The sequence below is a fragment of the Lytechinus variegatus genome, chromosome 18 (assembly GCF_018143015.1).
Source record: "Lytechinus variegatus isolate NC3 chromosome 18, Lvar_3.0, whole genome shotgun sequence".
NCBI classification, from domain to species: Eukaryota; Metazoa; Echinodermata; class Echinoidea; order Temnopleuroida; family Toxopneustidae; genus Lytechinus; species Lytechinus variegatus.
The window spans coordinates 5,361,980-5,388,461 of record NC_054757.1 but is presented as its reverse complement, the minus strand read 5'-3'; the positions used below and the strand labels follow the sequence as shown (position 1 = coordinate 5,388,461).

The window sequence follows — 26,482 nt, the reverse complement described above, 5'->3', positions numbered from 1 at the left end:
TGTTTGTTCGATTTTTCTCTTTTTATTCAAATCAATCTTTTGTTGAGGTAGACTTGTCCTTTAAATATCATTTCAGAGTGAAGACCTCCTTATCGTGTTTTTTCTATGTTTTCTCATTGAACAAACCTCTAAGAAAGCATTCCCAGTCCCCTGAAAGTTTAAGGAAAGCTTGTTCCATTTCTATCCCAAAATTTGGGATAACACACAATTAAGCACAGGAAATCACAAGTCATGCCAGCCGTGCGTAAATTACAGACAGAAAACACCCCATTGGCTTTTCACGAAGTTTCGACGAATTTAGCTATCATTCCCTCTGATGAACCTTCGTATTTTAAATGAAGTATTATGAAAGTCACAGTTAATTCCTTTGATAGATGGAATTTAAAAGCTAAGCTGCTATTTTTTACCCCGGTTAGGCTTCTTTGTTCACGTCTTGGTTTGATCCGAATTGAATATACTCGCCAACCTTCGGATTATAGATGGACTTCTTTCCCTTCCGGGAAATGGGCTCGCCGAGGCTTCAGGTAGGTATTCTTCGTCTATTCTCACTGTACTCGGATCTGGAGGCACCTCTGGATGATCGGTCTTTTCCTCAGCAACAGTCCTTGGACCCACTCCAATGAACCTTTGGATCTTGGTCAAGACATCCAAAGATTCCTCTGATGAAGTACGCCTAGGCTCTTCCCCTACTATGTTGGGTGAACTCTCTTCAAAACGTTCCTCGACTGGGATGTTATCGTAGTCATCAATGATCGCTGAACCTGGACCTGGAGGAACCTCTTGGGGATTGGTCTTTTCCGCAGCAACTGTCGTTTGGCCCACTCCAATGAACCTTTGGATCCTAGTCACGACATTTAGAGATTCCTCTGATGAAGTGCGCCTTGGTTCTTCCCCGTGTATGTTTGGTGGATTCGCTTCCAAACGTTCCCCAAGTGGAATGTTCTCTTCTCCATCAATTATATGTGGATTCGGCTGCAGGGGCATCTCTGATGGATTAATCTCTCCATCAGTAACGTCATCTGAACTCACCCCAATGAACCTTTTAATTCTAGTAATTAGATTCAAAGATTCCTCAGATGGAGTGCTCTCTTCGTTTGCAGTGATTTCTGGTCCCATTTCCCCGGTTTGAATATTCTCTTCTTCAGGATTAATCTCTGGATTCGGTTCCAGAGGCTCCTCGGGTCCATTGATCTCGTCCTCGTTCAACCCAAGGAACCTTTGAATTCGAGCCCACACATCCATGTATTCCTCTGGTGGAACTGCCACTTCCTCCTCATCGGAAATTATCTCGAGACTCGAGTCGAAATATCCTTCTTCATCAGAACTCGACTCGGGTGGGATGATCTCTTCCTCGACCGGCTCAGGAATTGTTGCGGAAAGTTCCTCGGGTAGAATGACCTCTTCTTCGACAGGCTCCGGGCTAGGTTCCGGAGGTGGCCGGACAAGAACCGGAGCCTTCTTCAGCTCGAGCTCTGGAGTAGCGTCGGGTCGGTTGAGAATCTCTTCCACATATTTGACTACCGTCTGAATATTTTCAACATCGACCTCGATGAGCGAGTAGTCGTATCGATAGAGATCACCAAACTGTGATCCTGTAAAAGGTACCTTATCATTAAAAACGTCCATTCTAGGGTAGGTGTTCCTAATATTCTCAATGATCTTCCAGGACGCATTTATCGCCTTGTTAACTATCTGGAGATTGGTTTCCACGTTGAATCTGAGTTGGGTGAAAGGGAAAACGGGTGATGAAATCAAAAATTAAATAAGATAAATTTCGTTTTTCATCTAGTATTGACAAATTAGGGAGTATTCCCCGCGATGCAGAACGATTTCAAGAACATAGAAAATACATTGTCAAATCCCTTCATGACAAAGAGCAACCAAGAAGTCTTTGACGAAAAATATCAAATCAAAACTGCAGTTTCGTCCTGGACTCTAAACAAACGATATATTTGCAATATTTCGTCAGCTTCTAAGCTAAGGACAAAAGTGCTGTCTCTGTTCACCAATTTTCGACATTTAACTTTTCATTACAGTTACTGTGTTGTTGAATTCGTTTTACATCACGATGTTAACGCTCCCTGTTTTCATTTATCAAATGTATTAATAAATTGTAATGAAATTCAAAAGATAATGGCTATGAGTTTTTTTTTAAACTTAACTGAATGGTAAATGCATTATATTTTGGGGTGCGAGTTTGTATCCATCAGAGCTCGCAATTTTCCTCATTGCGCTTCTTTAATATACACGTGTCTTGTCCAATATGGAAGCCATACAGCTCAAGCTTAATGCTATGAAACCTGAAGTCAAATTGAAGCGAGTGTGATCTCTCGATGCTCATAAGGTACTTCACCTGTCTATAAGCCATTATAAAATTAATTCTGGACATTTAAACTGCCATAAAGACGAGATCAGTATTCACCCTAATTCGCCTCCCGTTTGTTTCATCATTTATCTTTGCGCCAAAAATGAAAGACAACTCCAGGGAGAGATTCCCTTTGTTCGCAAAACTATATTAAAGCCTTAAACGTAACTGTATGGCTCAAGAAAACTGGAACAAAGACCAAGTACAAACTCACCACATCATCAGATTTATCGATGGTGAAGACAATCATCGATGGTGAAGACAATCATCTATTTATACTTCTTAGATAATTATGAATGATTTGAGAGCCAAGAGAGCTGAAATAAAATATCTCTACTGTTGGTGATTTATGTAACAATTGGCTATCCATACTTAAACCACAACTTTAAACCTGAGATTAAGTTAAACCTGACTTCAGAATACAGGCCTAGAGGTTTAGATTTTAATGGTTTTGATAGCTTTAATCTTACTTGACTGCCACGAAGTCTTCTTTGAGCTGACGGATATCATCAATGTCGATTGATTCTCCCTGCTCTTCCGGTTTCTCTGTCTGTGATAGGTTGTATCGCTCCAATAACTTTTTCATTACTTTCTGCAAAAGGAACGGTAAAAAGGTATCACACATATCGTACAGATGGGGGGGGGGGCAAAAAACCTCAAAAAAGGGAAAGAAGGAAATAAAATTGAATTAAATGAATGAGAGAAGAGTCAAATATTTTCTTTCATTTAATATCAAGTACATAAAATCTATGACAAAATCTTGTTTTTGTAAATAATTTTGCCTGATACGCCAAATTGCACCACCTTATTATTACATATATATATGTAACAACAACAAATGAAATTATAATTGGTAAAGTGTCGAAATCTGTCTATCTGACGGTCAATCGGATTGGGTTCGCCCTAACCACTAACCCGTCTCTGTGGTTTAGTGGTTAAGGCACCGGCGTTCAAAGCTTGGGGCCCGGGTTCGATTCCGGCAGAGACATTTTTTCGGCATCACCAATTTTACCAAAGGGTAGAGTTAGCTCTGGGAACCTTGATTTAAGCTACGCCTACCATTGTTCTCTTCATCCATTTTTTTTTTTTACAATATTTAAATAAAAAAGAGTTGTCAAAAGCTGTTCTACATGTATAACTTTACACATTTATATATACATATATATATATTTATTATTATTATTTATTTCATTTATTTATTTTCATTATTAGTTTGTTTTTTTTGGGGGGGGTGCTCATTTGCCACTGGTATCAGGCTACGCCCAATCTTCATCGACAATCATTAATATTGTGGTGTAAACTGCTGTGAAAAAATATATACATGACTTGGCATGTTCCGTTGTCTTAAGTGTGGTAGAATCAAGGACCATAGATAACTATACACAAAGCTGTGGCAGAATACAGAGGCCGGAGAAGATCAAGGTACACTCTAACTTGGAGATCTGAAAAAAATTATACGGCCACGCTGATGGGTAGTGTATGGCTGTTTTATCGACGGTCCAACATAGACTATATCAAGCAAAAGTGACCAAGCATGATACATACCTTTGCAGCACTTGCATCCCTTTTCGCTTTGTATTCTTTTTCCTATAGAAAAAAATTGAAGGGAACATTGATCAACACTTCCCACCTACACACATTTCATTTGTCTGGATTGTGCGTATACCCCCCCCCCCCCCCTCTTTCTGTGTCTCCTCCATCTTTTGTGCTCATTAGGCTACCCTTTTGTGAATAAATTAAATGAATGAATAAAGAAATGCACACATAATATACATAAATAAATCTCTAATGCTCTCTCCCTCCCCCCTCTCTCTCTTTCTCTAGGACAAACTTACCTCGGACTCTCTGTGGTTCGTCTGTTTGCATCCTGTACAAAACAAACAACATTTCTTGAAGAGTCGGATAATGAACCCGGTTGTCGGTACGAGGTTGAATGGAGGTGGTAGATCGATATCGGTTCGGATAAACCGAAGCCACATCTTAGTTCGTCCGAACTTCCACTCGGTATCCGAATTTTCCTACATATAAAAAATGAAGAAAAAAAAGATTTTTTGTTAATCTATCGATTGGATAACAAAACAACGGTGGGGAGGGAATTGTTTACACTCTTTCGGATATTTACTGAACAAGGAAGAAACCCTTTCGTTAGTACAATTTCTTCGTATGAACTTTTTGCACAGTTTTTGCCCAATTGGCAATGCTAGAACATTACCAAACATCTTCTTTTAATCAAATAGAAAATTGTTTTCCACACACAAACCTCGACTGCGTTGAATCGTGAACCTAGCATTGCGATGAGCGTGTTGATCAGGACCAGTACTCCAATGTTGTAGAGACCCACAGCTAGGATGTAAACTACGTTGACGAAGCTTGTCGGATCGTCTATGATGGCCGGATCACCGAGTCCATTAAACGCCCACCACAGGGTCAGCAATGCCACCGGAAACCTATCCGGGTGAGAGTAGGAATCCGACACGATAGAAGAAAATGATAAGGGTGTGTGAGGGTGTGTATGTGGGAAGGGGGGTGATTAAAGTGAGAGTTAGAGAAGAGGGGATATCAGAGGGGAGAAACATAGATGGAAGGGGGGACGTGATCAAGGCGAATGAAAGAGAAGGTAGTGAAAGCAGGAAAGATCGATAAATAGAGGACAGGACAGATAGAATGAAAGAGAAAGCGGGAGATTGAGGGTGGAGGGGGGGGGTGTAAAAAGATAAAATATACACACATTTCTTTGAGATTTCAACCAGCTGGAAAGATGCAGCACATCTTTTCAAAGAAAACGGATAGAGTATGTTTTTTCATGTCCCATAACTAGTTACATTTAAACACATGAATTACCGTTATTGAAAATGATGAACAAACTATCATTTCCGAGACGATTAGGTGTAGCTATCTCCCCAAAGCGAAGCCGAGGAAGACTAACATTCTTATCGACTGTTCTGAATATTATCTCTAGTCTACATGTATCTATCAGCAGTCTGTTTGTGTTCTGATTCATTTGTTCATATATCTTATCAATATACATTTTTTTTAAGTTTTACTAACCGAATCCAGTATAGCTAGATCAAAATCATGAAAAATAAAACGTAATTGCATTCTAAAAGTGTACATATCGTCATGATTTACTTACGTTCGATACCCCTCTTCGGGTAAATCACATTCCACGTCATGACATTCTTCTGGTTGAATCAGTGTCTGGATTATCAAAATTTAAAAAGAAAATTGTCAAATAGCGATTATGGGAAGTTTCTCCTGGCCATGACATAGTCTAAGCGACTAATCGTGTAAGTTGTAAATCCGAAGTGGGGGTTTATCCACACAGAAAGTGAAAGAAATGTTTGGTAATGGAATTCTATACCGCCCCTGTTGTCCAACAAATATGACGTCACATTTTGCCCCATGCCCCATCAAAATATCCCGATGCCGCCCCTACATGGTCACACGGGCCTAATCACAACTGGTAGGCAAAAGATATTCATTCGAGCCAACCCAATTCTCAACTCCTAAATTTGATATTGCTGATTGACACAAATGAATGAATATGACTGACAATCTAACACTGATTCTATGGAGGGTACCTACTGAACTTACTTATTCCAATTGGAAATGTATATCACCACTATGGAACTATATTTTTACTGGCGAAAGAATTACGGGGAATTTTACTTATTTGATCCCGTCATGTGTAGTCGTCACAAATGCCGAATTATTTTAAGTGGCACTGAAACACGCGAGTCTATGGGAAATTAATTAGGCCTGTGATACAACCTGATTGTCAACAATAGCGAACTCAGAGGGCGTCAACACTTTGCAGTGTTATGCTGCCTTTGCTGCCCTCTACGTTCGCTATGTAATGATAAGAAAGTCGATTCTCACTTGGGGATAATGAAGACTCGACAACCCAAGAGCAAATGAGAAATGAAAGATGGCGTAGATAGTCAAAAACTTGAGTATGTCACTGACAGCGCCGACTGTTGATTCCCAAATAGCGTACAGCTCGAGGAAAGTCATTAGGACCGTGTTGAAAGCATGTATCACAACAAAGAGAATCACGAACGCTGCCATAAAAGAAAAAAAAAATATTGGTGATATTAGGACTAAAAAGGTCGAAAGGTCAAGCCTGCACAAAGATACACATTTTTTCTTTTATTTATGTGTGAGTGCACGCATGTATCGCGCGTGGAGTACTTTACGCATTTGTATAGCCCCGTGTACTATAAATTGTGTACTTGGAGTACCTTTCCTTTGCTCGATCCAAAATCGTACGTGCGGCAGCGCACAATAAGCTCCATCCAGCTGTGGTGGTTGCATAAGGCGCGGGATTTGCGAGACATGCCGACTCCTAACCGACATACTAGTGATATCAAAGAAGCTGGTAGGAATGTAGGATAATAAACTACTCACCTATCAAATTATATCGAATGACGAATGGATCATTCCAGTCCGACGATACATAATCCTCAAGGCTATCCGTCATAGTGGCATCTGATTGGTTGAAATTTGATGCTATTGTGACGTTATTCACCATTGTCACCCGTTCATTGTGACGTTGTTGCGCACGGGCTTCGTAAACATCCTATGTAAGAAGTGACAATTTCGAGTTCATTATCATCGTCAGTCATCATTGATACTTGCTTATCGCAGCCATATTTTTACATTTATATCGTTTTGGCTGTATGTATTTCAAAATTAGGACCATATGCTTAAAGTTTTTTTTATTGTGAGAATAATGATAATAACAATAACTGAAGTAATAATAAATGACGATAACAGGAATGAAAAAAATAATGATAAAGTAGCAATTATTAGCATGGGCGTCAATCGGTGGAGGACGGGGGGACGTGTCCCCCCATGATTTTTTCAGGGGGGGGGGCACAATATCACATGTCCTCCCATGTTTTTGTCACAAAAGAAGTGTGACCATCTGGGGGATATGTGCATGCCTTTTCAAGGAAATGAGAGTTGATTCTCCTTAAAAATACAAAGGAAAAAAACCAACTGTCATGTAACTTTTCGATTCAATTCACGGTGGCTAAATTCGCATCCAATAGCAGCGCAGCTAGACATCCATGAGCCGTTCCTGTACGTACGACGCCGTGGTACACGCGAGCACCCACATGGAGACCCGCACGTGCGTGATGGTTTTTTATGGGGGTATTTTTATGACGAAAGTGTAATTGATCTGGAAAGACCATACGTACGTACGTACGCGTACCGTACTGGTACTTTCAGCGAATCAGAAGACAGAAGCCTTTGCCGTTACTTACGGCCGGGTACGATCCATCCATCTACCTTTTGGTAGGATGAGACCAGGGGATAATATGGCTCCATTCATGGGTAACCCAAGTAAAAAATAATGTATGCACCCCTTCAAGGGCAAATCCACTCCAACAAAAGTTAATTTGAAGAAAGAGGGAGAGACAGAGAAAAAAAAACAAGAATAAAACTGAAAAATTCCTCAAAATTGGATGTAGAATAAGAAGTTTTGGTATGTTCAAAAATTTCATTTTCTTAAAACAGTTAGATGCATAACAAGGGTGAAATGCAAATGAGACAGTGGATGATGTCACACACTCACTATTTCCTTTGTATTTTATTACATACTTTCAATATTTGCAATTTTGAAATGCAAAGCTCTTTATTTTCGACATGTTCAGGGACAAATTAAACCCTGTTTACAAAAAGAATGAAAAAAAATTAAGATATTTCACATTTCTTTTTGGGGGGTTGATTTGCCCTTTAAAATTCAAAATGTTGTTTTTGTAATGAAACTGAATTGGTTCTTAAAGGGATGCATAAAAGAAGCTGAAAACAGTATGTATTAAAAAGGTAATCAAAGTTTTAAGAGATAATATTTCAAGATTTTAAAATATTACATGTTAAATTAGCCAAATTGATACCTTTTGGTTTTTTTTTAACCAATGACACCATGCATGACTAAACAAATTAATCAGATATAGAGCAGGTACAAATTCCATTTTTGCAAGGTATGGCAAGTAAGTATGAGATGAATCTCTCACTGATGCCTCACTGAGCTGAATGATTTATTTGTTACTAAATGTGTTTACTATGAATAATCGTTTTAATAAGGATATTTTAATATGCAAGGGCAAGGCTGAAAAGGTTGCTTTGCCGAGCTCATCAGTCAGCCCCCTTTAACCACCCATTTTGTCTTTCAGCTTCATTGGTTCAGACATGAACGGTGTAAATTGTATTAGTAAGGTACCAGGAAAATAATTCGGGGTTGCTCTTTTATTTTTTTCTGGTAAATTTCTTTTCTGATATTCATTAATCTCTAACTAGGATGAATCCTCTTGAAATATGGATAAACTTTTTTTTTATACAGACTGTACTTTGGAGCAAATGACACAAGTTGTACCTTAACGACACTGGCCTCTTGTTGCCATGTTTATGGCCAGGGAGTGGAAGTAACTGGTATCTTAATCCACTGAAGATAATGAGTAATGTAAGGCAAAGTTGAGCAAAGAAGGAGGATGAAATTTGGAAGATACTACACATGTACTACAAGTATTTGGACTAAGTAATGATGAAAATAATATGTCATATTCTTGAAGTTTGAATAAAATGTTACAAGTGATGCATTTTATTTTGAGTTTATTCATTATTCGTGTCACAATGTAACATAACCAGGCAACTTGATTTTCATGGAGAAAAAATGTCAGTATTCAACAGATATGTTTATAAAGATTCTTAACATTCTTGTTGAAAGCATGATAAATTCACCCTTTCATATAGTTTTCATATATTCAAAGGTCAAATTGAAGGAAACAAAGTCAGAAGAGGTTGTGTGTGGGTGTGTGTGTTGTGTGTGTGTGGTGGGATAGGGAGAGCTAGTGAGGGGGGGGGGGGTACGTGGAGAGAGGGAGAAAGACGGGCTTCAGCAATACATCATGACATTAACTTTGAAAGTATACCTATAAAAGTGACATGCTTGCATGTTGCTATTGTGTCCAGTGGCGTAGCTACGAAGGGGGGGGGGTGGCCCAGAAAAAATTGGCAGAGCAAAAAAAAGGAAGAAAGAAGAAAAGAAAAAGGAAAAGAAGAAGAAAGACAGAAGAAAAGAAAATAAGAGGAGGAAGACGAGTGAATGAAATAATGTGAGGGGAAGACTTGCAAAAAATATCTTTTATGTTACTTTTATAAATTTTTTGCTTGCGCTTCGCGCCAGAATTGCCTGTTCGATGAAATTCATATCTTGCTCATTAGGCTGATATGGAGCAAGTTTTGAAGTCAATATACAAAACATATTTTAGCACGGACATCGAGCTTTCATTATTTTTTTTCATTTACAAATTGAAGTGCTCTGTAAAATGTCCGTTTTATGGACTACATATCAGCATTTTAAGCTCACGCTGCGTGGTCACATTGTTTGATTTGCTATATTGTCTACGTCACGGTGTATTCCATAATGTTCCACTAAACAAGTGTATTCAGAATGCCCAAATTCTAGGTCTAAATCGTAAACATGCGAAATATCCTGCATGTTCTTTATTTAAAATGTACTTAAATTATCCAGTTTCACATCAGAATATCAATAATTGTTTGTTCACGCTTCACGATCGCATTAATAAAGATGCCAGAGTGTCCTGCTTTTAGGTCCAAAATCTCAATTTTCTATCTCTCGCGCTCGCATCAATTGTTTAGTTACATACCTTTACCATTTATTAATACAAAAAGTGCTAGAATGACCATTTTTTAGGTTGGAATGTCAAAAAAATTTGCTCGCGCTTCGCGCACGCATTATCGAAATATATACCGCTTTCATTGGTAACTGTAAGCAGATCTTAACAGGTCCCTTTTCGATAATGCTTGAACAGTAAATACAAATTTCTGCTCGTGCCTAGCGTTTGCATTACCCATCTAGTTACTATGAATCTTGTTCAGGATCACACATACCATTGCCCAGAATATTAAATTCTCAGGACAAACTACATGAAGTAAAAAGGAATCGCTCGCGCTTCGCGCTCGCAGATTTTATAAGGCTAATGATCTTATTTCATGTTTATGTTGTTTTATAATAATAAAACTAAGTAGTGACTGATCGGGGGAAATGTAGGTGAAGATAATTTTGGGCCCAGTCCCCTATTGGCGAAAGTCGGATCCGCCCTTGTGACACATACACACACACCGGAAAAAAAGGCCGGTGCCCCCCCCCCCAAAAAAAAGCAAGGACCCCCCTAGTGCCCCACCCCCGGAAAAAAATCCTAGCTACGCCACTGATTGTGTCCCCCTCCCCCCCATGCTCAAGTTTGGATTGACGCCCATGATTATTATTAAGGATAAGGATGAATTGTTAACCATAACATTAAGACATTGATCGATACACGATCATATAAAAAAAATATTACTCGAATGAGAAAAAAAATTGTTGTATGAATGAACCAAACAAAGTGACTAGTATTTACCCCGAGATCCTCGATCCAGTTTAACATCAATACTGTATAGAGTATGATGAGTATGATTATTTCCACGATATTCATGGAATAATTCACAAAGTCTCTGATCCCGTATTCCATTATCTCACAAATATGCTTCCAAGAGAACGCTGAAAATAAAAAAAATGATTCGCTCGTTTAAACATGAAAATAAAATACCTTGTAAAGAACGAAAATAATAAGACTTTCTGTCAGGTGTTGAGTTCTTGAGTCGTTTTTCTTTTTATTGTGTTTAAGTATTACTCAAGTAGACCCCAAAGAAACTTTGGATTTAAGTAAAACGATATTTTTTTTTAATTTTTAATCACGACCGGATTTTGAATAAGAAAGTCGTAGAATTTTAGAAATCATACACCCACACGGCTCACATGCAAATGAGAGAGTCGTTGATGTCATACACTCACTCTATATTTTGTATCTTATATCAGTATCTGCAGATATGACAATATTGAAAACATCTTCAGTATTGAATTACAGTAGGCTACAACAATGACAATCCCATATATTCAAGGAAACAAAAAATTGTTTCACATTCAGTCTATTCAATATCAAGCAGGATGAGATTCGCATCGTTGATTGGTTCGATGGATGTCACGTGATTGGGGCTTTCTTACCGAAACAAAAGATCGCAATGACGATCATCATGATCTCAATTATCCTTTGTTCGTTGACTAGACATATAGCAGCACAGCAGGCACAGAAAGCAAGATCAGAACCAAACAAAAGACATAACTTGATGTGCCTAAAATTGCAAACAAAATGAAAGAACAACAAAGTGATAAATAGCCTTTATCAGACGTGGGATCCTATTCGGAGTGAACTTCTCCCATGCATGGATTAAAATTCTATGTATATTTATTTTTTCCCTACCAGGACAAAGGCTGTTGTATAGTTGGAGGAAAAGTCGGTGTGCAGTGCCCATCTGGAGTTATACCCCGACCTTTCTCCGACCAAGATATACGTGGAAACCAGTAGAATCTGTCACTTAATGTGCGTGTTTTTTTTTTTTTTTTTGGGGGGGATATTAGCTGTCGAGGCCCGACCCAACTTACTCTGATTTAACAGTATCATTATAATGTCACTGTACGGACTGCCATTGTTATTCTTGTAAATAAATATTTAATTAAATTGAAATAAACACGGTGTCCGCATATTGATATAGATTAAAACAAACGGTGTCGAGATGAGAGGTTTTTTTGCTCGGATGAGGTGTTCTTCAAGGTTCCGTTATAGGGACTCTCTTATTCACCCTGATCTGACGCCAGTGCGAAGGTATATACTTGCACTGCATGTGTTGTCGCTACTGATTTTAACATAAATACTTACGGTGTTGAGAGGAAAGACTTTATTCTCGGATGCTGTATGAGGATATAAGCAAGACAGATGACCGGATATCCGAACATTGTAAGTAGACTCAGGACCGGGAACATCATGGAGTGAATGTCGATATTTCGATAAAAGTTGACCGACATGCTCTTCTGGGTGTACGCATGAGCTACGAACTGAATAGAAAATAATGTATTTTTAATGTCATAAAAATTATTTCTCCAAACCACAATATTTATATACTTCTATATGTGCTCTAGCCAAAGTCATCATGGAACACAATAATCCCAAATGCCGAACTTGTTTCATGTGCATGAAAAAAAAATGTTCTGTAATTGTTTTCTAATGTATTTTTGTTATTGTATTCCTCGGCCTCTAAGTATAACAGTGTTTGAACAGTGGCGTACCTAGGATTTTCCACAGGGGGGGGGGGCAAAACCGTCCGCCCAAAAAAAAACTTTACGAGCAAAAAAAAGGAAAAAAAAGCTTGTAAGGGGGGCAATAAAGGTCTTCAAGCTCGTCAGGGGGGGGGCAAAAAGTTTTTCAAGCTCGTCAGGGGGGCAGGGATACGTCCTTTGCATGGGTTGTGGCTCGTCAGGGGGGGGGGGGCGGCAGACTGCCCCCCTTCCGTAGGTACGCTAGTGTGTTTGAACCACTGAAAAAGTCACCCTGGTAAAATAAGACGTAGTAAATAAATAAACGCGTCATGTTCGTTCTCAAACAAAATTACTTATTTTGGTCAACCCTTTTTTAGCGTACTGGTCTACAAGATAAGCAAAGTAACTGATAAACAAAAACAGCGATTATGTCAATTTTTCATGGGAACATATGATTGAAGTTTACTGACGGAGAGAAGCGGTTACTGTTTCACCGTCAAGGAATTTATTATGGTCGAGAAAATGATACAATCTAGAGATGGAATATCCTTAAAAACTTACTGCTTTTTGTTCAAAATCAACGGCCTTCTGCACCTGCGCAACGGCATGATTTACTTCCGGGTTATCACTCTGACTGAGAAGCGTCGAAAGCTGAAATAAAGATAATTATACAGGGACATTGAACGGTTATATGCACACTACTTGTCGTCACACGGGCGGGAGGGGGGTGTTTCACAAAGATTTCAAGGGGAAGTTCACCCTGACAAAAAGTTTATTGTAAAAATAGCAGAAAAAAATAATAAAAAATATTGCCGAAGGTTTGAGAAAAATTCATCATGTAATTAAAATGTTATTAGAATTTCAATTATTTGATTTGTGACGTCATATGCCAGCAAAATTCCTACACTAGCGAATGGTAAAAAATCAATGAAATGTCATTTTCTCAAAAAATTGAAAATGGTTTTCACTGTACTTTTTGTATATCAATAGACAAATCACTTCACACCCAATCATGAATAGAAAACAAAATTAAGTCATCAGGCGAAGTTATACAGAGGAAGATGACATCGTCATCATAAGCATCATCATCACCACCATCATCATCCTCATCATCAGCCGATCATCACAATCATGACACTCGTCGTCCTCATCAGTGTCTTCATCATTACCATCGTCTTCGTCGTAAACACTGTCGCCGCCACCATCATTATAATCATCATCATCATGATTTGTGAACCAATACAAATTCCATATTTGCCACTGAGCCAATGCAAATCATTTTTACTTACTTCGACAGAATTAGAGACATGATCAAGGAGGGATGCACAGAACTTCTCAACTTGGTCGGCGAGAGCAAAGAACTCTTTGTTGACAGCCTCCCACGATCTACCAATGTTCCTCAATCTTCCGGTGAGAGTGAAGGCATTGCTCAATGCATTACGATGGGCGAGACAAAGGTACGCTGGGCTTGATAATGCTCTGTATTGCAACAAGGCAAATATCATTATAGGTTATTCTTTGATAATTTCCTCTCTTTCTATCCTAATGTAAAATCCAATGAGAGATTAGAAAATGTTATATCCTAAATAGGAGTTAGACGAAATTGTAAGTATACAAGTGACGACTTTACCAGAAGGTAATTAGACGAAATGTTTTCAGACAAAATGGGATTGTAACTGATTATATGAGATAAGACGAACCGGAGAGTAGGCAAATGAGTGTTGATCAATCAACAATTAACAAACAACAAAAGTTATATTTTAACCAACTACTCTTGGTCTGGAATCCTGCATGTTTGTCTGGGATTAGTTACCAGGGGCCAATCCCCCCCCAAATTGTTCAAATAATAAATTTGCAATAATAGTTTTACGCTACAGAAAATCATTCGACTTGATTGGCTGCATGATAGTGAAAATTTTATAGAAATTGCGCATTTTTGTTATTACAAGTCCTTGTCAAACGGATCCCATGTTGTGGACCTTTTTTACATCACTTCGATTTAGAGTGTTGCCCTCATATTTGGCTACCCCCATAATAATGATAAAAGCATGTCTGATACATCATTCAATGAATGAGAAAGTGAAGATATTGAACCCAAACAACATGAAACGAAGTAAACCAATTCTCGAATTAATTTACTAACTAATCATGCTGATGTATAGGATTATGACATCACTGGCATCTGCATTCATTCATTGCAGTCATACCTCACTTTGGCGAAAATGAAACTTTAAAGCACAGTCTAAAAAATATCTCGTGATTATCCAAGTGTAAACACTAAATATTGTATCGAATTATCTTGGAGAAGATACTTGTTCAGTGGCCCGTTGCAGAAAGAGTTGCAATCAATCGCAACTCTAAAAATCATGCGCAACTTGAATTTCAACCAATCAACAGCGCACATTTGGGACTTGGGATTGATTTCTTGGCTTGCGTTTAAACGCAACTCTTTCTGCAAAGGGCCCCAGGCCATATAATAATAATAATAATAATACCAACATGCTTGTATAGCGCATATCACTGCCAAATGCGTCCATATGCGCCTTTAATAAATGTGTTTTCAAAGTGGATTACAGCTTGGGTGGAGAAGAGTTCTTTACATATAATGGGGTGGTATTCTAAAATGAAGGGGCAGCATGGGGCAAAGGATGGTTCTCCATAAAAATTGGTCTGAACACAAGGACATTTTAAAGGTCCCTTTTTGAGCTGATCGAAGATTGTGAGATGGCACATACTTAAGTAAACAATCAATAAGATATTTTGAAGCCATTGCATGAAAGCATTGATATATTTTAAGCAGTACTTTAAACATAACACGTGACTGGACTGGGAGCCAATGTAGTAATTATTATTGTTAAGCCATTATCATTATTTGTTCATGGATATTTGCTTCATTAAATTGGGGTTTGTTAGATGTCAAGGGTTTTTTCACACGGTAGAACGAAGTAGAAATTAATAAAGGAATAAAATTATTAAACATGGATCACTTAGATTATTGGATCAACTCTACCAAAATTTTCTTTCAAATATGCAACAAATTCAGATATTGTATCAACTTAAAAGATTGCAAAATATAACTTTATTGGTTTACCTATAGATATCTAGATACTCGACAACCTCTTTCAGAGTAGCTTCAGCTAGCCTCTCCAGTTTTGGTTCTTTAATCCTTTCAGCTCCTGCTTTCAGCAAAAGCTTGATATAGAGAACAAAAAAGTTGAGACAACGAAGATGACATTTTTCCAAGCGAAAATAGTATTGGATTATTTGAAAAAAAAAAAACATATCACACGGTTTCAACTAGCCTAGTAAGAATACTTACCATTTTAGCATGGAATATAATAGAAACAAGGCTTTTATTAAAAAGAAACATGGACTGTACGAATATTTCCCCGCTCATTTGTATTTACCTCAGTTACATGTATATAAACTGGGTGATTTCAAGTTCAGTGTTAAACTTTTGGTGTTGGTGTTAGGTCGATTTTTACACGATTATAACACTAGACACAAGGTGGTCCCGAAGGGCGAAAAGTCACTCACTACTAGTTGTTGATATCTCAAAGTGGTCTGGGTCAGTTTTAGAAACTCTGAATAAGTTTTGAAGCAAGGGGAAGCAATCCAAATTTCAACACTAACACGAAGGCGAACACCGAACTTGAAATCACCCATTATGCATCATAAAGGGGGCAAAGTTACACCTTTTGAGATGCAAAGTTACTATTCTCAGGATGCAAATTAACATTTTCAGTAGCAAGCCCCCAAAACAATGCATGAATACCGCAAACATAAAGCCGCCATTTATAGTAAAGCCCATCTATTATGACAGTGAGTTGTGACAGTATTTTTTTTTAATACACATCAGTCAATAATCTTGCTAAACCCAACAATATTGTTCACGTTCTATTGACTATCAACCTTGCGTCATCAAATTCTTTAATCATGATAGTTGCAATCCGGATATACTGCCACCTCCGGCGCACAACGAGATGGACCGAAGTGGTGAATATAGTAAAAGCATTATCTTCCTAAATAAGGATTAAACTGGCAGAAGGCAAGCAAAACAATCCTCAAAGAGTTTGAGATATAATGTAGATTAAGAGATGCGAATGGACGAATAAACGTTTAAGTATTCTTAATTCTCTGTGTGAACACTCAAGATCCATGGCCATTTAAAAAAAAATGAATTTATACTTTGGCCCTTCCTCCTCATATACATGTACACCTCAGACCTTCTTGAATTGACTTCTGATAAAATTACCGAAAACAAAGGAATAATAATAATAATAATATAGGATATTTATATTGCGCACATATCCACCTTGTTAGGTGCTCAAGGCGCTCCTATATTACCCGGCTAAGCTAGGCGTTCATAGCGCACACATGCTTTTTAAGGAATAACTTCCTACCGGTACCCATTTACCTCACCTGGGTTGAGTGCAGCACATTGTGGATCAGTTTCTTGCTGAAGGAAATTACGCCATGGCTGGGATTCGAACCCACGACCCTCTGTTTCAAAGTCCGAAGACTAATCCACTGGGCCACAGCGCTAGGAACCAAAGAACGTGTTTAAAAGTTGGTGGCTGACAAAGCAACAAACACATACACAAAGCCGTTTTAAGGATTATTTTTCACCTTCAGTGAAGAGAAAAATGGGGGCGTGGTGGAGCCCCATCCCCAACCCGGCGGTTTCGCTGCCCCTGAAATGTTTACTAGAGGGGGATTAGGTACTTACCGACACCACGTTAAAGTTGTTTCTCATAGCAGCCATCTTTAGAGGTGTCAGTGATTTGATGTAGTCGTCATTATCACAGTGGCATTCGATGATGGCTTTTCTCTCCTAAAATAAAACGCATATCAGTTCAATGTCATCACAAATATTAATTACTTGGATAATTGCAACGCAGATTTTTTACTTTGAACTGTAACACGTACATGGAGATAACGTCAATCAAATTAGACAACCAAGACATAACAAAATTCGATTTCTTGAAAATATTGCTTCCATTTCCAAAATTTCATAAAACAAAAATGAGTTTCACTAATTGCCTATGGTTGTAATGTCATGGTTAGCAATGTGTTTATACATTCAATTCTATTCAATTCAAATGAAACATTTATTTTCTTCCAATTCAGTACATTTTTTATAAACATAAATTCACACATAAATCAGTTTGTTATAAAAAATATAAATATGTACATATTGGGTTTAAGGAAGAAGGCGTATACCCTAAAATCTTAGGCTTGTGGCGGGATACGCCTGTAGACAAAAATACGATACAATACACAATACAAAGGAAAGGGCAGAGAAAAGAAAAGGAAAGGGAACAAGAGAGGGAGACGTGAGCGGGAGGCGGGCATGAATTACTAAATAAAATAGAATGCTCAACAAAATATCAGTGGGGGCAAAGTATAAATGCCGCAACAACAATTCGTCCGTGGTTCATGTTATCATGTTTGAAGTCAAAAGGACTGACCTACAGCAGAACAGGTCGTATTGCCAGACAACTAGCCTGTAAATCTTTTTCGTTTGATAAACTTATGGATATTCAAGCTGTATATTTTTTGATGAAACACGTGTTTGTTATTCCTTGGTCATTTGGTTTGATACAGATACCATAGTAAAGAGCAGTTACGAAATTTTTTTAGACTTATAATCTCCTTCTTATTTCTGATACCGTCCGACAAATGATTTTGGAATCCTTCTAATTGTTTTTACGCAGTCATCCCTGAAGTAACTTTTATCTGACTTACTCCGGATGAACTAAGAGACTGTAAATTTTTGCCCCCGCCCCCCCCCCCTCCCTGTGACGCGCTGTATAATCCTCTAAATCTAAATTTCACGTGTTAGAAAGAAAAACAAACCTTCCTCTACCTTGACCATGTCAAATGTATTCCAAGTTAACCTTTACCTTATGTGGCAGTTTCATAGCGTGTCTGATGATAATCTTGGCTGCTTCATCATAAGATGCACCACATGCCCGCAAGAGGGCGTCCCCCAGAGGCACATTGTAACGTAACAATATCTCGACAGCAGCTAGAGAAATGAACGTTTAAAAAAAGAGAGGCTTTTCAATAAAAAATACTTACATCTTATACTTTTTAAAAAATAATCTGATCGTCCCTAATCCATTTTGTGATATGATCATGTATATTCAACACACTAAGAATACTGATGTATGATTGGTAAAATATAAAAACTGTAACGTTATTCGATAGAATACTCAAACGGCCGCATCATCCAACTTATCTAACTCTCTCTATAATAGTCAGTAGGAGAGATAGCGCCCAGCGCAAATATCCCCCTTCCTGCCCCAACATTTGGAAGCGAGTACCACATTAACTCACACTTAAATCAAAGGCTTTTCAAGCATATGATATCGAGGGGGGGGGGGGCTGGAATTATCACTCCTTCCCTTCCAACTTATAAAACCAAAAGATCCTTAGAATTACACTTTCAGAGGGGTTTTCCATACCCCCTCTCTCCCCTTTTTCTTCTATTCGTGTCGATTCTTTTTAAAATATGTTTTGTCTTTTGCGCTCCCCTGAACTTGGGGCCCGTGGACGAGCCCACTGACCCCCATGGCCTGGGGAAGAGAGGGTGCTAGGGGTGACATAAACCACTTTCAGTTGGGAGGATTTTTTTTTGTTTTTGCTTGTCAGTTTTCTTATTTACAAACTGGCACCCCCTATTCAGAAATGGTTTCTCACACCCCGCACCCTAGATAAACCATTAAGCATTATTCTTACGAGATACTCCTGCACTGATGGCGTGTGCATAGGTATTCGTGCCCGCTTCATCTCTGATGTCCAACGTTGCCCCGTTAGCGAGTATTTCTCTCAATAAACGCTGAACCTGTAACCATGCCAACAGACGATGAACAAAATATTAATTACATGAAATGAAATAAATTTTAAGCAGCAAACACAACAGGAAGACATATGATTGATGAAAATGAAGTCAAAGAGCATTAAAAATAACATAATTATATACTCTAGTTTCATTACACATTATGTAATTTTCACAATCATATTTTTAGAAAAGTCGATGTTTTGTCCTGTCATTATTATGAATGTTATGTTGTTGATTCTCATTTTGAATATTTCCAATGATTTTGTTTATTTGATAAGTAGCGCCTTGAGTAATGATTCATTAGAAAGTGAGCATTTTACTTATTATTATTGTTATTATTACTGCTTCTAATTCAAATATTCTTAGTTACAAAGACCATAGTAACTTTTACTCGGTATATTGTTGGTATTGTTCCACGAGATCATTATTATAATGTATTTTTGAGGGCTATAATATTGCTTCAAAATGTTGCTTTATGCCGACATTTAATGGACCACGAACAATCGAAAGTGACCCGGACGCATCACTCATGTATCATGTGTATACCGCACGGGCGACCTGAGGAGCATTTCAAGTTCCATCTTTTAGAGATTAACAGGTGGCCTTTTAACGTGAATAGTAATAGCGTAATAGCGTAAATGTGGACCCAAAAAGTGACATTTATATCATGGTTTGTTGTAACTCTTTAGTTTAAGTTCGTTTATTTTCACTCATAAAAATATACTATATGAATACATAAATACTTTTCACTCATGAAAATATGAATACATAAATATAATATTTTACGATGTAATATGCAATCAATGAATAAGTTTGACACAAATACATTACATAAATTACATCATAAATTACATGAAATTAAACAATAATAACAATAATACTCCGCTTTAATACATGAAGGGGAAGGTGGGGTAAGTTGTGACACTTTTTGCATTTTGCATGTTAGAATTGATATGACTAATAATATTGAATTAAGTACCTCGCCTTTATATTTGATTCTTGGGAAATATATTTAACCTATATATAACTTTCTACCCCCACACTAAAAGTCATCGTGACCTTTGATAAAATGATGTCAAATGGCTCAACTTGCCCAATCTCTGGGGTAAGTTGTGCCACCGTCTGGGGTAAGTTGAGCCACAAAAACTATGTGCAAAATGTATACAGGAAGAACCGGCATGTCCATTTTTTTTATTTTAAGTCTTTTCATTTGCTAATTCTCAATAAATACTAACATCCTCTAAAAGTAAAAGAATTGTCATGTGAATTTTCTCCGTTCTGCCTGCATATCAATTTTAAGGGTTTTTTTAATTATTATTATACCTTACCAAAATAATTACCATGGCTCAACTTGCCCTATGTTGGCTGGCATAAATTACCCCATTCCGAACTTAGTGCGATATTTTCGCATCCACACATTTCTTATGCATCCATCATGTAATAGACTCATGTAATAGACTATGACAAGAATGAGAATCCATACCCGGACCAGCAATATTGTTCTTCTGTCTTTATTATAATTAAAGATGTGTGTGGGTAAAAACCGATCTATTTCACCCCTTTTTTACTTTTTTTTGCTGAAATTTGTATTTTTCCCTCTAAAAAGAACTTTTCGTTTCAAAGTTGAAAACAATATGGTGGGGTTAAGGGTTATGTAATGGGTCATCAATGCATAACACCACCACAATGTCTGACTCATTCATTATTGACCTTGGGGTGTTGGCTCAACTTGCCCCTATGCTCAACTTACCCCGCCTTCCCCTATAGTGCTTAATACAGCGCCTTACAGATATATTATTACCCCGGTCATCGGATTCAATCAGTCAGTCCTGCACACAATTTATGCACATCCTCCACTCCTTGGGGAGCATTCCAGTCAGTCGCCGGTGAGGCGCACACAGTACTGGACAAGCTACAATGACTTTTACATCCTACCGGGTACCCATTTAGCAACTGGGTCGAGAGTGGCAAAGTGTGGATTAAAGCCTTGCCAAAGGACGCCAGTCCGTGGTGGGATTTGAACACACGACCCTCTGTTTGCAAGGCGAGAGTCAGGACCACCACACCACGGCTCCTCCAAACAGCTGCTTGAATAAAGAACAATATTGATTAAATGGAATAGAAAAGATTGACGATACCTTAATAAGATTTCCACCATCAATCGCCTCAAAAAGTTTCTTTACTCTGGTAAAATCCTCTACTAAACCTAAAGCGACTCTTTTGAAGGTAGGCTTGGTCACTCCTGACGCTTTACTTTGTTTGGGCATCTTCCGATCTGTAATATAATTGGATATCTTTTTTTTTAATACATTCGAAATGCCCAGAGTCATTATTGGTGCTGACAGGTATGCGATGAATATTACCTACACTACATCTACCAAAATAATGAAAATGATAACAATGTTACTACTACTACTACTACTACTAGTAGCAGTGGCGTACCGTGGGTCATGGCATTGGGGGGGCACCAGCAAAAATTTTGAGTCACTAAGTGAGCGCGCGAAGCGCGGCCAGTTGTTGGGTATACTGACCTATTAGAGACGTTGGACAGTGCCATCAAACAGAAATGTCTCTCACTGGTCAAATAATGCGAGCACGAAGCGCGAGCTTAAATTTTTTTATATCCAGACCTAAAAAAGGAGATTGTAATCAATCTTTTGTAATTATGATTCGTATTTGTCTCGCTAAATAATGCGAGCGCGAAGCGCGAGCTTATTTTTTTGTAAATATTGACCCCCAAATAGGAAGATTTTAAGGACTATATTTTAGGAATCCATTAAGATTATACACATCTCATCATAGTAATCTAATGCGAGTGCCAATAAGCGCTTGCTTATTTTGTTAGGATTGCATCTAAACAAGCACATAAAGCACTTGTAATCATGATTAACATACTCATCTCACTAATCAAATCTTGCGAGCGCGAAGCACGAGCTGAAAATTTAGGAAATTCAGAACTGAAGAGGGGCATTTTAAGGCTTGTTTGTAGGAATCCACGAAGACCATACATAGTTTGCTAACCCAAATGATGCGAGCGCGAAGCGCGAGCTGAAAATTTTTGATATTCAGCTAAGAAAAAGGGACATTTGAAGGACTGATTCTAGGAATTCATATTTCACCAATCCACTACTGCGAACGTGAGCACGGACAGGAAATGTTTTATATTAAGACCTTGAAATGGGGCAATCACTATAAGTAGTCATGAAAAAGAAGCATACTTTTTTTTTTGGTCAGCCGATTGGGGGGGCACGTGCCCCCCCCATGCCCCCCGTAGTTACTCCACTGACTAGTAGTAGTAGTAGTACTATTACTACTACTACTACTTCTACTACTACTACTACTACTACTAATAATAATAATAATGATAATAATAATAATTGCTGGAATCACACTAATAATTAGCTCGACTTATGATATATTATTGTGTGTTTTTTTTAACCAAACTTGCGTCATCCTTTGAGATGACCTTTATTTCTCTATAATATAAATTACGGTTTTGAGTGAGTTTTTCTGGCTTTCATTGCTACATTTGTTCGGAAAACAAAGGGCATAACTTTCATATTCATTTTTCATCTTTCCTTATGAGACCTCGTGCATAGAATATGACACTTTTCATTTCTTTTCTCCTGACTGGATGCCTATATGAACTGAACATTTACGATGGGCAAATGTCGCCACCCGAATAAATACATAATCAACACTGTACGGTTACCACTGTTAGAGCTTTTAAATGCAATGTAGACATCACCACTCTATATGATATAATAATGTGTCCACTACCAATAAAACATGAAATACACAATAATAATTAACTGTGGCAGTAGAAAACACAATCTGATAAACCTTTTTCCCCATAATATTGGATGGGATTAATGAATCAGTCCTAAGAGGGGTGTTTTTGGTAAATTACTTAATTATGACCGTAATAAACGTTTAGTGATTGTATCAAACCAACTGAACCATTTTTACTCTGAATACAGCAACATAAATAGGTTTCAATCAGGCGACCTCTTTTGCCAATTTCGGAGGGAAAATAGGGGCACCCGACAAAAGATATCAATGGTTAATTAATATGCAAATTAGGCTGATAAGTTCTTACATATCTAAAGGATAATGTCGGTCTACACTAGATCTATTAATAGATATCTAATTGTGTTTCTACTTCTTTACATTAAACAAGTGGAGCGCCTCTGGCAGTCTCAACTGCCTTACGCGATTCAATATAGCAGCAGTGCTGACTTTAAAAAAAAACTCATTCATATAATGTTACAAACTTTCATTGACCCTAATGACATTTGACCTTGAACATGTGACCTAAGACTTGGCAGTAATACTTGATTACCCCTATGTCCACAATTCATAAACTATATCCATAAACTTTGAAAGTTATGACAGCAATTTAATATTTACCTCCAACATGTCTGAAGTTCATTGACCTTAATGACCTTTGACCGCGCAGGATGTTCAGTGATACATGATTACTCCCATGTCCAAGTTTTGAGAACTAGACCAATACAATTTTAGATAGTAATTCAACTTGGCCAAAGTTCATTGACCCCTAGACCTTTGACCGTGGTCATGTGACCTGAAACTCAAGTAGGATGCTAAGTAATACTTGGTTAACCTACATATGTGCAAGTTTCATGAACTAGGTCTATATACTTTTTTAAGTTATGCTGTCATTACAAAAATTTAACCTTCGGTTAAGATTTGATGTTGCCCCCGCCGTCGCCTCCGCTGCCGTCTGAAAAGCAGCGCCTATAGTCTTACTCTGTTTTGCAGGTGGGAAAATGTGTAATTGTAATTTAAAAAAGATGGCTTTATTTACCCCACTGTCCTCTATGTGCCCTACTTGTTTTTCTATTCAAATAACAAATGAAATATTCCCAAAATGCCATATTTTAACCAATGAAATAAGATTCTCGGTGTTAACCATGCACGTGTTAATTATACATTGCATATCACAGCAAACAGCGCAGATTGAGTTTCTATCAGCTGCTTTCTAGCTTGGAAATTGAAAGTTGTTTGAAAACATTTGTAACCATCTTGAAATCTTCTTGGTGTGCGCCTGAACTTTAAAATTCAGGCGCAACTTGATTTTCAACCAATCAAAAGCGCGTATTTGTGACTTGCGATTGCATTTTGGCTTGCATTTAACCGCAACTCTTTCTGCAGCAGGCCCCTGTTAGTCCACCAGGGTGTCCTAGCTGGTCACACGAAGAAGATCGGTGCACCGGTCCTCGAAGTAGAAATGTTATGAAAAAAGACAGTTGTGAACTTACCATATGTGAGGGTCGTTTACAAATTATACTTCTTCCTCTTCCTTTGCTTCTAGCCTAAATATCCAACCAGGTGTTGATAAAAGTAGAGTATATCTCACACAAGGAATCGTATATCGAAGCATAGACTTATCAGTAGGTCCATGGTCGAAGCAAGGAGTTTACGTCTTCAAGAACGAGTGTTCTCTGTATGTAGACCAATCTGGTTTGAACACTCTTTCTCAGGAGGGGCTTCAAGTTTCCCGAACAAATGATAGCGTTTACATTGAAGTAGCGACTCACCTAGCTCATTGCATAACCCACCATGCCCTTTGAAATGTGCTTTCATTCTTCTTTGGAAGCCCTCCAATTATAGTGATTTCAGGTCGGATTCATCTATAGAATAGGCTTTTGAGATACGGTTGGGTGATAATCCATGACCGTTGCTCATCGTTGTTGAAAACCAATTATGTTACATCAAGACCGAATTCTCCCGAATAATTTCGGACTGATTCTGCCCGAATATGGCCTAATTCGATGGATTCGGAAACTATATTCATCTCTGATTCGTGAGCTCTCCGAATCGGGCTCCGAATCAAGTCGGGAGAATTCCGGGAGTATTCTGTTTACCCTCCCGAATGCGAGAAAATTCGGAAGGGATTTGGGAACACTTTTTTTTTTCGTGGAGGGATTCGGCTCGTTTTGAGAAGTTCCCGAATAGAGACGAATGGGACCCGAATAGGTCCCGATTTAACGCAGTAATTAATCGCCAAGAATGGACCTGAATTAATTTGGTCATCCAAACTGCCGTCCGAATAGTGGCAAGAATCGAGCCACATGTGGCTCGATTCTTGCCACTCAGATTGCCTTGCCACCACCTGAATTAATTTGGTCATCCAAACTGCCGTCCGAATAGTGGCAAGAATCGAGCCACATGTGGCTCGATTGCTCTGATTACAGCCGAATTACGACCCGAATGTTGACCCGAATCGGAACAAAATGTGTCCCAATGCGACAAGCTCGGACCGTTACGCCGTGCCCGAATCTGCCCAGAATACTCCAAATGCCTTCCCCAATCCACCCGAATGTCATCCGAATACATCCCAAAAATGTGTCCCGAATGAAATTTGCTGTGGCCACATTCGGGAGTATTTAGGAGGGTATTCGGCTGGTTTTCACCATTTCAAAACGAGCCGAATCCCTCCCGAATTTTCTTTCATTCGCAGACGGACAACAGAATACTCCCGAAAACACCAGAATTCGTGTATTCGGATTACAGCTGATTCGGTTCCGGTGCAACCCTAGCCTAAAACAGTTTTAATGCACTTAAAAAATTTGGCCTGATGCTCATGGCCTTCCCGGATGGCTTGGTCATTTTATTTATTTGTTCATTTTGGGTGGAGGTGCATTCGAAGTGGAAAGAACATCGAACGGTGTTCAAAGTTCATTCTTCAAATGTTCCAGAATCCCTCCTAACATATTGAACGCATTGTGAGGGCTGATGGAGGGGGGGGGGTAACTATAATTGGTGGTCGAAAAATTGAACACTGATTTCATTCCGACCGATTCTGCTTGAATGACTCCGAAGAAGTGTGGCAGGGCTTTGTGATAATTTTTAGAATCTTATCCAAAGAGAAACGATGGGGTGTGAAAAGAATTTGACCCAGATAAATGGCACGATAAAATACGCTTATAATTTGCGTCATGAAATAAAATGTAGGCCTAGATTACGCAGCCCTATTTTTATAAGCTCGATAAAATTGAAAGGATGGAAATGGATAAATCGGTCCATAAAACGGCTGAGGTGTGACAACGTTTTAAAAAAATATGTTGAAATAAAAGGGCGGGGA

The 26,482-nt window shown here is 38.3% G+C and overlaps 1 protein-coding gene across 1 annotated transcript; it reads right to left on the bottom strand.

Annotated features, from left to right (window-relative positions):
• LOC121431830 (transient-receptor-potential-like protein) lies at nucleotides 1-24,965 on the bottom strand. Its single transcript, XM_041629584.1, has 19 exons — nucleotides 24,657-24,965; nucleotides 21,513-21,649; nucleotides 19,272-19,377; nucleotides 18,434-18,558; nucleotides 17,257-17,361; nucleotides 15,619-15,719; nucleotides 13,817-14,006; nucleotides 13,089-13,178; nucleotides 12,151-12,326; nucleotides 11,439-11,566; nucleotides 10,795-10,934; nucleotides 6,773-6,944; nucleotides 6,245-6,426; nucleotides 5,499-5,563; nucleotides 4,626-4,812; nucleotides 4,201-4,383; nucleotides 3,911-3,952; nucleotides 2,836-2,957; nucleotides 1-1,717 (listed from the first exon to the last, which is right to left on the bottom strand). Exons 2-19 carry the CDS (start codon nucleotides 21,639-21,641, stop codon nucleotides 427-429), a joined length of 3,534 nt encoding a protein of 1,177 aa, XP_041485518.1. The 5' UTR covers nucleotides 21,642-21,649; nucleotides 24,657-24,965; the 3' UTR covers nucleotides 1-426.
• Nucleotides 24,966-26,482: the final 1,517 nt, after the last annotated feature.

Bases quoted from the DNA above. Each gene is read 5' to 3' on its own strand.
- LOC121431830 (XM_041629584.1), bottom strand. From the start codon at position 21,641: ATGCCCAAACAAAGTAAAGCGTCAGGAGTGACCAAGCCTACCTTCAAA. The intron at 17,362-18,433 runs GTAAAGGTTAAC...GTTTTATTTTAG, and splicing joins CTATGAAACTGCCACATAAG to GAGAGAAAAGCCATCATCGA. The intron at 1,718-2,835 runs GTAAGATTAAAG...CACCCAACTCAG, and splicing joins GAAGACTTCGTGGCAGTCAA to ATTCAACGTGGAAACCAATC.